At 54.8% G+C, this 13,398-nt stretch overlaps 5 protein-coding genes across 5 annotated transcripts; 2 read left to right on the top strand and 3 right to left on the bottom strand.

Annotated features, from left to right (window-relative positions):
• Positions 1-144: 144 nt before the first annotated feature.
• Positions 145-1,497, bottom strand: J4E78_009371 (uncharacterized protein; the record flags this gene model as incomplete). Its single annotated transcript, XM_049369964.1, has 1 exon — positions 145-1,497. One exon carries the CDS (start codon positions 1,495-1,497, stop codon positions 145-147), a length of 1,353 nt encoding a protein of 450 aa, XP_049218273.1.
• Positions 1,498-2,996: 1,499 nt separating this feature from the next.
• J4E78_009370 (uncharacterized protein) lies at positions 2,997-5,608 on the bottom strand (the record flags this gene model as incomplete). Its single annotated transcript, XM_049369963.1, has 2 exons — positions 2,997-3,164; positions 3,251-5,608. The coding sequence occupies 2 exons, from the start codon at positions 5,606-5,608 to the stop codon at positions 2,997-2,999; spliced, it is 2,526 nt and encodes an 841-aa protein (XP_049218272.1).
• An 837-nt stretch (positions 5,609-6,445) lies between these two features.
• J4E78_009369 (uncharacterized protein) lies at positions 6,446-8,652 on the top strand (the record flags this gene model as incomplete). The annotated part of the gene is made up of 3 exons (XM_049369962.1): positions 6,446-6,972; positions 7,053-7,188; positions 7,246-8,652. 3 exons carry the CDS (start codon positions 6,446-6,448, stop codon positions 8,650-8,652), a joined length of 2,070 nt encoding a protein of 689 aa, XP_049218271.1.
• A 236-nt stretch (positions 8,653-8,888) lies between these two features.
• Positions 8,889-11,897, bottom strand: J4E78_009368 (uncharacterized protein; the record flags this gene model as incomplete). Its single annotated transcript, XM_049369961.1, is given in 5 exon segments — positions 8,889-9,004; positions 9,056-10,621; positions 11,158-11,367; positions 11,381-11,811; positions 11,860-11,897. The coding sequence occupies 5 exon segments, from the start codon at positions 11,895-11,897 to the stop codon at positions 8,889-8,891; spliced, it is 2,361 nt and encodes a 786-aa protein (XP_049218270.1).
• Positions 11,898-12,060: 163 nt separating this feature from the next.
• J4E78_009367 (uncharacterized protein) lies at positions 12,061-13,125 on the top strand (the record flags this gene model as incomplete). The annotated part of the gene is made up of 1 exon (XM_049369960.1): positions 12,061-13,125. One exon carries the CDS (start codon positions 12,061-12,063, stop codon positions 13,123-13,125), a length of 1,065 nt encoding a protein of 354 aa, XP_049218269.1.
• Between the last annotated feature and the right edge of the window lie 273 nt (positions 13,126-13,398).

Raw genomic sequence — 13,398 nt, 5'->3', positions numbered from 1 at the left:
CACAACATCGAAGCCCTGAAAGATTACAACTTTTCTTTCCGTGGATGATTATATATTCCAAGCATGGACATAGGTTCCTTCTCATCATCTCGCAATACATCCATACCTGCTTATCAACGCTGAACATGGTCTCGCAAACACCATCTATACTCTCCGCCGATAGCACTCCCACGAGTCATTCATGACGAACCTTTGATACTCCACGCATCTCAGCTCATTGAATATCTCCTTCCCCAGTATCGCCTCAACCTTTCCCCTCCAAAACCCGCTACCCTCAATGTCTTCAACAAAGCTCATAAGGCGTTGTTCCACCCCGCTCTTCCGAAACGAGTATCGTGGCTTCCCCATATGTTTAGCCACGAGATAGAGAACAACAGGCAACATGTCGGTCTCCTTGAACTCGCTCAAGCTTCTATTGGCTCCATGACCCAGCTGCATAAGACATTCCTTATGTATATGCCGATTGTACTCCGCGCCGTGGTCGAGCATGTACTTAACAATAGATATGTTTTCGAACTCGATGGCGCGTATGATTGGAGAGCCTGCGTTGATGGAAACGCCGTGTTCGAGGAGTACATCGATGATGCGTCGTTGGAGGTACTGGGCTGCTGTTTGCATGCATGATAGGCCCAAAGTCTGTTCGACTCTAGTCTTGTACCGACGGGCTATGTCCGAACCCGCTACGGGACCCTCCCGCTGAAAGCAGGTGGGGTTATGGGCGATGAGATGACGAAGGATATCCACTTGGCCGTATTCGCACGCGAAGAGCATCGCATATGCCACAAGGTTCTTCGCGGATATGGGGGTAGTACTCCCAACTACCGCCATAGTTGTTTGAAAAGTATCCATGCAGCCGGTCTTGACAGCAGTCCTGACCCATTCTTCAGCACAGGTTAGACCCGTGCTGTGAGTCAAGCTGGAGTCACAGACTCCATTCTTCCTGGCGACTACTGCCAACGCAAGGATAGTTTGGCGGTGCTTGGACTGGATAGCCGCGGTAAGGATGCATTGGAATCTGTGCTTGAAAGTGTCGGTCCACTTTTCTGCACCTCCGAAGTCTTTAAGCGCCTTGAGTAGATGCCGTACGACTTCGATGTGTCCATTAGACGCTGCTGCTCGAAGAGGATCTATGTAGACGTTGTCGTTGGTCGCATGCTGTCGGAAGTATGGCCATGAGGGCCAGTCTGATTCGTTCTCCTCGAGAAGATCCTTCACCACCGCCAGGCTACCTACAGCGGCAGCGCCAACTAGGTCGGCCCGTTCTGTGGAACTAGAAAGCGGATAGTCGCTGGGCGAGCGAAGTGCCCGATCGATAGCTGCTATCTTGCCTCCTCGGGTCAGATACTGCAAGATGTAGTCGACGTATTGAGCTTTGGTCTTCTCATCGTAGGGACGGCCTTCGATCTTGAGGACCGCTTCAGCGCGTGCCTCAATAGAGGTGACAAGCGGATCGTTAAAGGCTTTTCGAACGGTGCTTTGTAGGATTTCCGGGAGCATGTGATGTAGAACTTTCTTATCAGCTTCGCAATCTCTGGAATCTTCCTGAAAAGATTCGAATTCATAGTCGAAGTAGACAAAAGGCAAATGATTGGCGATTTGGTAGCGGATCTTTTGGTCGAACACCTCTACAAAACGTTAGCGTATACAGATTGATATCATGATGCCGATGTATATCTTACTACAAACTGCACGAGTAGCCGAAGCTTCGTGGACACGAACAGTGTGTACATAATTGACAATTATGTCGTGGAAGATGTCCTCCGGGAGTTGCAGCAGTGCGCTTTCAGATGACATTTCGGAATGACGAGCCGTCGTCGATCGAGTGGCTGTGGCGCGATGGTTAATTGTTGAAAAGTAAGGTACAGTTAAGCGTTAGAGAGATCCTGCGGTGGTTTACGTAGGAGGAAGGAGGCAGGTAAGCAACGGCCATACTTTACAGGTGGCGAGAACTGCAGTTGAATGTATAGCAGTCCATTGTGAAGGCAAAAATAGTGACTTGAAGTGAATGGGTTCGACTTTTGGAAAGAAGCTCATATAGCGAATGACTACCAGGGACCATTTTCTTCCACCTCCACCCCACCTCCTCCCCTCCACCTCCCCTCCGCCTCCCCCACCCACCCAGCTGCAGCAGTGCGCTTTCAGACGTCATGATCGGGGGATGACGGGTCAACGTCGATCGGGTGACTGTGGTGCGGTAGTTGAGTGTCACGAAATGTGGTTCAGTGGAGAGTCAGGGAGCTTTTGCGGTGGTCAGGTAGAAGTAGGAGGAAGGGGGGTACGGCAGGAACGACCTGACCTGCATTGTCTACGTTTCCGCGGGCAGCGAGGACTGCAGGTGAATGCATCATAGCAGCCCATTGTAAAGGTGAGAAGAGTGACTTGAAGTGAATCGATTTGGAGGTTGAGTGTTCATGAGTGCACCTTCCCTATCAACACACGCGTCATCGCCACCATCCGTGCGCAGTACCCAGCACACCTCCAATCTAGGAAGCAGCAGGACAAACACAACGCACGAGAACCCGTCAGTCCCCCGCCATCAAACACACCCCTCATCAAAAAGAAACAACAGGCCCATAAAGCCCTTTCCATTCCAAAGATGCATGGTGATACGATAAACTAGATGGGTATATCTATACCCAAGAGACAGCTGTCCGTAGACAAAATACGGCTGTCAACTCCAGACACCATGCCAGTAAAACAAAGGAATACCAGCGAACACCCAGAACCCTATGTTTGATACAGCTTCGCCCTCCCTTGGGGGAAAGAATACCATACCATCCCATACCATACCAATCCATACCATCCCATCCCATCCCATCCCATCCCCAACGCCACCGCCCACCAAACCCCAGACCCATCCTCTGGACACCGATATCCTATCCTATCCTTCCTTCCTTTCAAGCCGACGACCTATCAACCATACTAAGTACTCCAACCCCTCAAACAAACATTAACATCTTAACGTCGGGGCCTTTGGACAGAAAAGGGTGAAGAACCTACCGATTACCGCGGCGACCCGGCAGCGGAGGCGGAACCAACGGGTTTCCATAAGCATCTGTGCCCAGAGTAACGCGACAGTCTGGACAGTACCATTTGGCGCGGCGGGAAGGGATGTCGTCTTCGGTCATGTCCATGCAGGGGAGATGGAACCACTCCTTATCGCACTAGGGGGGGATGTTTGTTAGTTTCGATAGTTTCGACAACAACAAATGTGGGGGAGGAGTTTTGTGGGATAAAGGGGGGAGCTTACGTTATTATCACACGATATCATCTGCCCGTAACTAACATCGTCGCAGATACAGTATCGGGGCTCGTTGGGATCGATGTCGTCGGCCTGCTCCGCCTCTTCCTCTGCCTTTTTCTTCCTCTTGTTCTTGCTGCCTTGAGCGCGCTTGACGTTTGTGACTGTCTTTTGGCCATCTTCTGCGTTCGTGACTTCACCCTTTGGAGGAGGCTTCCGCCGGCTACTAGTGCGGGTAGGTGGGGGTGGGGGTGCAGGTACTGTGAGCGTGGTTGCGGGTTGGCTAAAGACACTATGACGACGGGTTTCGCGAGTAATCCTACCTTCTTCGTTCGGCTTGGGCTCTTCGCTTTGCGCCTTGGGTGTAGGGACGTGGCCGCGTGCAGAGCGAGGGCGGAGGGTCGGTGCTGCAGGTGTCTCTGGGCGGGGCTCAGGCACGGGTGTAGGTGTCTTTGAGGACTTGGTGGGCGGGAGAGTGGCCACGGGCGGAGTGGGAGCTTTCGGAGCAACGGATTCGCGTTTGGGCCTGGTCGAAGCTGCTGTTGGTGCTGAGACTGAGACTGGAGCTGGAGGAGTTGGGGCTTTGACAGGTACTGGTGATTGCTGAGCTTGGGGCACAGCAGGCGATTCCTCTGGTGGCACCGGTGAAGTTGTAATGGGTGTGAGCTCAGGACTTGCCTCTTTCGAAACGGCCTTGTTGACTTTCGGTGTGCTTGGACCTGCTGGCGCAAGCGGCACTTGCACGGTATTCCCATTCGTCGATGGCTTTGCAGGCTCTGGGACTGGTACCGGTGTGCTTACTCTTGGAGAGGGCACAACAGAGGCCGTCCGATCGCGAGGGGTGGACACGGTCGAGTTGGGGGTCGGTATCGGGGAGGCGACCGAGCTTGGTGCTGGAGCGATGAGCTGCAGACGTGCGCGCTTGGGTTCTGGCGGCCTTGACGCGCTGTCTTGAGTTGCTACCGATGCTTCTCTGGTGGTCTCGATGGCGCCGTCGGTTGTGGGTGGAGGGGATGCATCGCGCTTCCGCTTGTTGGATAGCCTGAGCGGAGTTTTCTTCTTCTGATTCGCAGTTGCAAGACTAGAGCTGAAGTTGAGCTCCGTAAGCTCCTTAGCAGCTTCTTTTACCTTCTCAGAAGTGGCAATGAGCTCCTGGGCGTCGTGCATAGCCTTTTGGCGCTGTGACATGCGGTCGAGCTTTCTGCCTTCTTTTGCCGCGACAGGCTTGAGGCGGATGCTGACTGGACCGGATTCTTCCCTGGAATCTTCCTCGACAGACTCGATGGGCGGGGGTGGATTTGCTGCCTGCGGGCCATGCGGTGCCAATAGCCCCAGACCGGAGGCTGTCATGATCTGTTGCAAAGTCTCGGGCTCCTCGTCCAGGAAGTGCTCGCCTGTCGCCTCGCAGCGAGCCTTCTCCCTCTCGTAATCGGCCTCTGTACGATGCTTCTTCTCAAGCTCGCGAATCATCATGGTCTGACTAGGAGTCCATACAGCGTTCTTCTTCATCTGCTTGCGCAGGACGGCCATTTCGTATTCGGTCAACTTCTTCCAGGGCGCCCATTTGCTGCCGGGTTTCGCGTCGGCTGGTGGTGGGGCCAATTGTGCGAGCGCATTGCTGGTAGATATGCCGGCGATGGAGCTGTGCACGTTGGTACCGAGTACGCCAGCAGCGCGCGATCTGCCCCCAGTCGCCCTTGAATGTCTGTCCCGGTTGTCCTTGCGCTTCCTGGGCGAAGCCACATCGATGCCTGAACCACCATCTGAGTCTGACGAGTATGTTGCACCGCGGCGCCCACGTCCACGTGGCAGAGGAACGGCGGTCTTCCGGTGCCTGTCTCGGGGTCGTGAGGTGTTGGCGCCATGTCGGCCGCCATCGAAGGTAAGGCGCAGATGGGCGGGGCGGATGTAGTCGCGGTTTACGGGTCGGTGGGCGCTGGGAGAGACTGGCGGGGGCGTCGGGTCGCGTGAGGGCGGCTGTGGCTGGGCTTGGAGTTTCCGCTTGATGACTGATGAGCGCTGGCAGTGGCGGACAGTGACCTCATACAGCCGCGACGCTTCTGTGTATGCAAACTCTCGCTGATTGATGGCCTTTTGAAGATGCTGGGCGATGTTCTTGCGTAGTAATACCGGGTCGGGGCGCTCTTGCTCGGGGAGGGCGGGCAGCTTGCCATACTGGACCGTCAGCTCGTGGACCTGCTGGACGGCGTCCGAGTAGGTCGAGTCGAGGTCGGCAATCAGCGTCAGCGAGCGCACCAGGTCCGACGGAAAGAATTCGGTGTAGTCGAGGAAGTCGTTGACCGTCGTCTGGGCGTCCGGGTTCGGGGCGGGTTGGGCCATTTCTGGCGCATCGTCGGCTTCAGACATGGCGCATCGCGGGGAGGCAGAGTAGATGGAGGGTTGCGACGCACGCGTCAGACTCTCCAGCCACGCGTCAACTAGAGTATTGAGGAGAATCAGCGCGATCGTGAGGGCGCGAGTTGCGATATGCGCTGACAAGATAGGGCGGCTGATGGGAGCTGGTCGCACTGAGGTTCGCGGAGGGAGGTTCGTGCTAGCCGCTTTGGGCGCGCCTCTTGTCGATCTCTCAGGAACGCCCATGCGCTTGCGAGTTTGCCCAGCTGCCGGCTCGCAACTCCCGCCCGCCCCGCAACCTCCAGGACTCATCTGTGCTTAGCACTGTATCGTCATTCACTTCTGTGCGTTATGCCTTAGCAGCCAGAACATGTGTCTTACTGACTCTGGGCCTGAGAAGGCTTTGACACTCCATCTACCCCTAAGTCTCTCTGCGCATGACGACTCCTTGTACCGTCGAATAAGCAAGCATCGGCATATGTAAGCTGGATGCATCACAACCGCTTCCTGCTCTAAGTCGGTATGTACATTCTACAGGTAGTAGGAGATGCATTTTTCGTGATAGTGCACATTGGAGCATGCGTCCTCGTGTCTACACCATGCGCCTTCCATTGATACATTTCCTTCGCAACGACCACTGTCAAATCATGTCAGACTCTCTTTCAAGTCATCATGTCGCATGACTCATTTTACTCTTGTTCCTCTCTTTGAGGTCTGGGTGAGGCTCTCGCTCACCGCGCCTGCCGTTTGCTCCTCCCTCATCCGTCTGTCCAAGCGCGATCCCCGCATATACCTTCGCGCTTTCTATCGCAAACAATCTCCACCAGTTCCATTCGTCAAACACCCACCATGGCTTCGTCACGGCTACAGCGTCTTCAGAGGTCCGTTCAAACAGACCTTGATGCTCTTCCTGACCGCCCAGTGTCTCCACAACCTGAGCCCAACCCAGAACCCAAACCTGACCATGCCAGCTACAACGACTCCACTGGCGGTGTATCGCTCGAGAACGCGCCGCCCAACGCGCCTGCTAGCAAACAAGACTCAACCAGTAAGATCGATACATCCATAAAGACACCGCCTGCTGTCGAGAACACCGAGCGCCGATACGTCTGGGTCAAAGACGCCGATAGCTCCTTCAACCCGAACCTGGACTCGATGCGCCTATCCACCGCCTCAGCCCCAGCTCCTCAAACCGGTGCCGCTGGTCTTCCGGCTACCGATCTGCAACGTGGCGACATAGCCTCACCTCGCCATCACTTCACACCCATCCAGGCCCTGTCCAAGTACCCTTACAAGTACTGCGATAAGAGTCATATGCAAGACATTGCATCTGCCTTCTTCGACCAAGGAAAGTTTTGGCAGCGAGAGTGGGACCTGTAAGTTCACCTCCATGATTACTCTGAAGGATATCACCGCATCGCGACGACTCTCACCAATCACTTGCTAACCTCACCAGGTACTACGTCTGGGATATCGAAGAGACCTCCAAACCCTTTGTACTCGTTCGTGAGAGTCAAGTGTTAGCCTTGCTTGGTGAGATCAACAAGCACCTCAATCTCTCTTTGAGAATCAGCGACCAGCAGCGCGAGGAGGTAACATTGCCCGCTCATACGTAATGCCTGAACTTTTAGACTAACAGTAATTTTTAGGGCCTACTCGTGCAATTCCCTGATCATCCTCGCTGCTTACCTCGATACCTTGGACGCTCACATTCGCGCGAAGACGTCGATAGCATGGCCGAGAACGCCCCGAACGAGCACTTCCGCGCGGCAGGCGAGTCTTCACACCCACCGCTTGAACAACCCACTCTAGAGGACTTCAAGCAACTGATGGAGAACCTGGCTGAAGCGCAGAAGGCGAAGAACAAGGCGAACAAAGCAAAGAAGCAGCAAGAGCGACTGGGCAAGAACAAGTCAATGACGGATCAGTTCAAACGCGCGTCCAGGTATCTCGGTCTCCGCGATTCAATTCAGGATCCATCATCGCCCACCTTGTCTCCGGCAGTCGATCCATCCCAGCCAGCTCCATTCTCTTTCGATCAGTCTGTCGTCTTCGTCTGTGTTGATGTTGAGTCGTACGAGAGGGCCCATCACAAGATCACTGAAGTTGGTGTCGCCACCTTGGATACACGCGAGCTGGTTGGTGTTCCGCCTGGCAAGGACGGCGAGGCCTGGAGAGAGAAGATTCACGCTCGCCACTTTCGCATCAAGGAACATCGTCACCTGGTCAATTCCGAGTTCGTTGCTGGACATCCTGATAGCTTCAAGTTCGGCCACTCGACCTTTATATCACTCAAAGAAGCTGCGAGTCACGTCGCCGCCTGTTTCCACGCACCCTTCGCAGCTGAAAATGGCGATGACTTCCTCAGCTACTTTGATCCCACTGAGAAACGTAACATTGTCTTCCTCGGTCACGACACTCTTGGCGATGTACGCTATCTCCAGCAGCTTGGATACGACCCAATGAAGGTAGAGAACATCCTCGAGGCCATGGACACCGCGACCATGTACAAAGTCTGGCGTCGGGAGCAGCAGCCCACCAGTTTAGGCCGGATCATGAACGCCTTCAATGTCCCCGCGTGGTTTCTTCACAACGCCGGCAACGACGCTGTATATACCGTGTGGGCTATGCTAGCCATCTGCGTGAAGGAGGCTACCCTTCGCGGTTCCCCGGAATTGGACGATATACGAGAGAACGAGAAGAGTGCTAAACTTCAGGCCGCTCTCGAGGATGCCGAACAGAGGGTCAAGGACGATGCCGAGGGCTGGAGCGATCATGAAGCAACTGGAGACGGCGGCGTACCTGTACCCCTTGCGACTGCTCTCGCACCAAAGCCAGCACAGCCGAAGACTATCCCGCAGTATGATGGCTACTCGGATTTCGGCTCTCGTGGACGTGGTCAGATGGACGGTCGTGATCAGTTTGGCGCAGGAAGCAGGTCTCTTGGATGGGCAGGCAGTCAGTCACGAGGAGGTAGTCGCGGTCGCAGTCGTTCAGGCTCGTCAAGAGGTGCGCCTCGGCCAGAAGCTATTCCCAAGGTGGACTACTACTGGTAGGCAGGAAGTGATGGTAGTGATTGGCGTACAGTGTGGGTCACTTGATTATCAAAGGCGTAGTTCCTGACAATCATGTAGTCTTGCGATGGGAGATACGGAAGATAAGTTACTGGGGGTGAATGATCAAGTCTACATGAATCAAATCATGAATGTAACTTCTATCTCACACTGTATCCCTGAAGAAGACTTACCAGGACATGCTCATATGAAACATAACCATAGTACCATCATGAATGCTACGCCTTCAGCACACCTTCCACAACCTTCAGAACCTCCACCAACTCCTCATCCATCATACTCTTCCCCACAACCTGGACATGCGTCGGTAAACCCTCGCATTCATCCGCATCATCTGCAACACGTTAGCCTCCAACATTCGCCTGATACGCAAAGTAGCACTTACAAGGCGGTTCAAACGCCACGCCCTCCTTCAAAAACTCCTTATCAGCCCCCTTCTCCGCTTTCCCAGCCGCCAGCACCCCACTCGGCCAATTCAACAAATTGACTACGACCGTGTAGATCGGCAAGCCATAGGTGTCATGTTTTGGCGCGACACCCTGGTACCCCGGCATGAGGATGGCGTCTAGTGCTTTCTCGCCCTCACCGCCAATATCACCAACCATCAGCGCATGCCACTTCTTGACAACCCCCGCCTTCTGCACATTCAAATCCCACAGCTCATCCAGACTAGGCACCCAGTCTCTCAACTCGGGGAACGAGCATGTTGATAGCGAGGGGACGGGTGGCTCCCCGCCATCTTTGATATACTGCAGTGGCGTTTTCTTCGGATCCAGCATGAAGAATTTCCATGCTAGCAGGGCGGTTTGGTAGAGATCTGGTATCTTGTCATCGAGGAGGACGATCTCGTGGCCTTGCGCTTTGAGTTTCATCGCCGTGGTATGCAGTGCGCGAGCGATGGGTGGGTGGAGCGGTCGTTCTTTACACCCCCTCACCAGCCCGAACCTCAGTGGTTTGCTGGAAGGCTGGACACGGCGCCACGGGACATTGAGGCAGTTTTCATCGTACAGATACGGTTTCGCGTCTCCCACAACCCGTAAAAAAAGTGCGTAGTCGCGGACAGAACGGCCACACGGTCCTATAACCACGGGAACAGACCCTGGACTACCCAGCCGACCGACTGCGACACCACCTGCAAACGGCACCCTCCCTGCTGTTGGCTTCAAAGACGAGCCGCCGCAGCATATCGCGGGGATGCGGTTTGAGCCTGCGACATCGGTTGCTACGCCTAGGACGCTGCCTTTCATAGCGAGGAGGGCGCCCTCGCCGCCTGTGGAACCGCCGGCTGTGTGGCTGAGTTTGAGCGGGTTTAGTGTGCGGCCGAAGATGTTGTTGTGGGAATCTGCTGTCATCATGGTTTGAGGGAGGTTGGTTTTCACGTAGAAGACTGCGCCGAGGGTGTGTAGGAGGGTTACCAAAGAGGAGTTTGAGGCGGAGGGGGGGTGCGCGAGGAAGGATATGTAGCCGAGGGTTGCTTGGACGCCGCGGATGTTGAAGGAGTCTTTTAGACTTATTGGGAGGCCGTGGAGGGGTCCTATGACTTTTCCTTCTTTTTTGAGGAATGCGTCACATTCTCGAGCTCGGGCGAGTGCTTCCGAGAACATAATCTCTGTTAGGCAACTCACGCACTGCTGCGCCACAGCTGCTCTTTTGCAAAATGCCGTGACCACTTCTGTACTTGTCAACTGGCCCTCTGCCATCATCTTGACCAGATCAGTGGCATCGTAGTTTTCAGTAATGTCCAACTCTTTCTCGGTCAAGATGCCGCATGTTCGCGGAACATCCAGCACAGATATACTGGAGTCTTCTGTGTACTGAGACGTTTGCGAAGAAGGCAGCCGCCAATCTTTCGGTATCTTGGCGTACACGGATTCGCGTTTCGAAGCGGCGAGGGTGCGCCAGTCGGGTATGGATGGTGGTGCTGCGGTCATGGTGGTTGGTGATGGGATGACTGGGGTTAGTAGATGGATGGGGATCAAGGTCGCTCAGGATGAACTCGTCAAACAACGAAGGATGGGCATGTAAACAGGATTTCGAGGTAAGGGAAAAGCAAATGGCAGCGGTGAGGATGCAATAGCGAAGACGCTACTGTGTATCATTGTTACATGCTGATGATGAGGGGTTTGGGGGGCTATGGGGAGCCGGCCGAGGTTGCCGAGTCGGAGGGAGATCCCGAAAGGCGTGCAGCGTGGGGATATGTGGGTTTGGACTGGGGTAGTCAGGTGCGTATGATGACTTTGTGCGGCATGCAGAGTAGGTTGCTGTTTGAAGAGCTGCCAGATATTTATTTGGGTCGAAGTCTGGATGTCCAAGGTAAAGGTTTCGCTAAAGCTACATGAGCTATCATGAACGCTTGAACTGGGTGGCACCACACCGATAGAAATCTAAAGAACGCCCATAGTCTGATTAGAACTGCCTTGAGGATATGTTCGCTGTATCTGCTACACTCCTCAATCCCTCCTCCTCTCACTCCTCTCGTGTGGTGACCTGCTTCTCGTGTCCTTTCGCCGTCTCCGGTCTCTCGATAGTGACCTCGACCGCTTCGCATCGACATCGCGGTCTCGCCTGCGTTCTGTATGATCGTCTCGTCGCTTATGGTCGCGACTTCGTGATCGGTGTCTGCGCCTGTCATCGCGCCCATCATCCCTTCGCCTTTCACGCGACCGTGAACGTTCTCGATGTCTGTAGCGTCGCTCCCTGTCCCGCGAACGACTCCGCGATCGATGACGTCTCCTTCGCTCTCCGTCGTCATCTCTTTGTCTCCGTGAACGCTCCTTCTTCTCCCTCCTCTTCGCCTTGTCGTCATCATCCTCCACTTTGGCCTTCTCGTCTAGCGTGTCCTTGACATCTGCCTCATGTGCTTTCTGGCCGAGTGGCGTCAGGTTCGCGTTATTGCGCACTGGCACGGGCAGACCCATGGCAGCTAGCATGGCGTCTTCCTCAGCCTCCTTCAGTTTACGCTTCTCTTCCTTGATGCGCGCAGCTTCGGCTTCTTTGGATTCCTCGTCGCCCTTTGCGTACCAGTTCAGGTCGCGTCCTTGTTGCCAGCGGCCGACGGGGGCCATGAGCGAGTGGCCCAGGTAGTTTTCGCGTTGCGCATCGTTCTTGACGTCTTCCCATTTGAAGTCGGCGCGACCGCCGCTGGGTACTGTTAGCTAACGTTTCAGCATCAAAAATGACCGAACTTACCGGCTGCCTTCTTTGCGCACTGTCTGTACGAGATCCATGGTGTTGAGTTGTCGTGGTAGTGGTATGCAGAAGACGGTGCAAGTCGATTGCGGCCAACACGCGGAGGTGAGAGGCCCGTGCTACCTACCAGTAGCTCCATCACCAACCTCCAAGAGCTGCCAGACAGCCCTGATACTCTTCACTCACAAACCCACCGCCAACATGCCTCCGACACTCCCGCCCCCCGACGAGCAAGAATACGATGCGCCCTCGACCATCGCGACTCTGCCCGGGCAAGACCTGAATGCCGGAAACAACCTCTTCTGGTACTTCACCTCGTCGCCATGGTTCGACGCCGAAGAGTGCATCAACATATCCGTCTTCACTAACCTCAATCTGCATGACCCGGCCAATGCCCAACAAATCATGAATGACCCGGCGCTATGGAATCAAAGACTCAACAGTGTACCACAAGGAATACAATACGTTACAGCAGGCGAAGGGCAGGGCGAAGGGCACCCATGGATTCTCCAGCGCCAACACAAGGCCGAGGTCACAGATTACGATGGCAACAAGAAGAACGGCATGTTCGTCGAGGGCAACTGGTATACGCACAATACAAAGGTTCTCATGGCGCCGAGTTTGCTGGACGTTGTGCAGAGTAGACTGCTTACCGTCGCGACGCGCATGGAGCAGATGGCTGAGATCTCCAAGAACATGACTCACTGGACACCTGCGACGGGATATTCGTACTTCCCTCCTTCACACGAAGCTGCGAAAGCAGCGACTACGGCGAGTCGAATCGGTAGTCCGACACTGGCGCCAACGGACCCAGACGCAGCGGGCTCGCAGTCACAAGGAGCGGGAGCCACAACGCAGGCGACAGATCCACTGGCATCCACCACCGAGTTCTCAGACGCGCTGTTCATGCACTCGCTGAATCTCACAAACGCATACGGAGACGAATACATGGACGAGAACCCGCTAAAGGGCGAGCCAGGCGCGTTCGTCTTCGAGGGCACCAAGACCGCTGTCAATGCGAGGAACAAGGCACAAGAGCAAGCAGCACAAGCCTCACAGTCTACACCTGCTGCAGGGCTGAAGATTGAGACACAGCCACCGAGCAGAGCACCATCTGCAGTAGGCACACCAAAGGCGGTAGGGACGCCGACGACATTGGAAGCGCAGGGTAAAAAGGGCATCATCGCTCCCGCCCCTAAGAAGAAGAAGGACAGGAGGAAGAGTCAAGGTGGACTGACCAGTCCAACTACACCGAGTGTGCCATAGTTCCGTCGTTCGGACTCGTTTTGGTGTAGGAGCTAGAACCCATTTCCTTTCCATGATACCCCGACTGTATACAAGTCAAATCCAAAGATTGTCAAAAGTCGTCTTCTTCCGATTTACCATGCGCTTATACCCGTACACTGACGTATGAATACCGATAAGAACACCTGCAGCCAACCGGAATGGAAGGTGAGATGCGACATCTAACGCCTCTGACTTTAGCCCGAACGCCGAAGTAAGCCACAACGAAACGGCCCCCAAATAAGCCGTTGAGCA

Source organism: Alternaria triticimaculans (assembly GCF_023758025.1).
Source record: "Alternaria triticimaculans strain BMP 0046 chromosome Unknown scaffold_20, whole genome shotgun sequence".
Taxonomy (NCBI): domain Eukaryota; kingdom Fungi; phylum Ascomycota; class Dothideomycetes; order Pleosporales; family Pleosporaceae; genus Alternaria; species Alternaria triticimaculans.
This window is presented reverse-complemented; position numbering and strand designations above follow the sequence as displayed.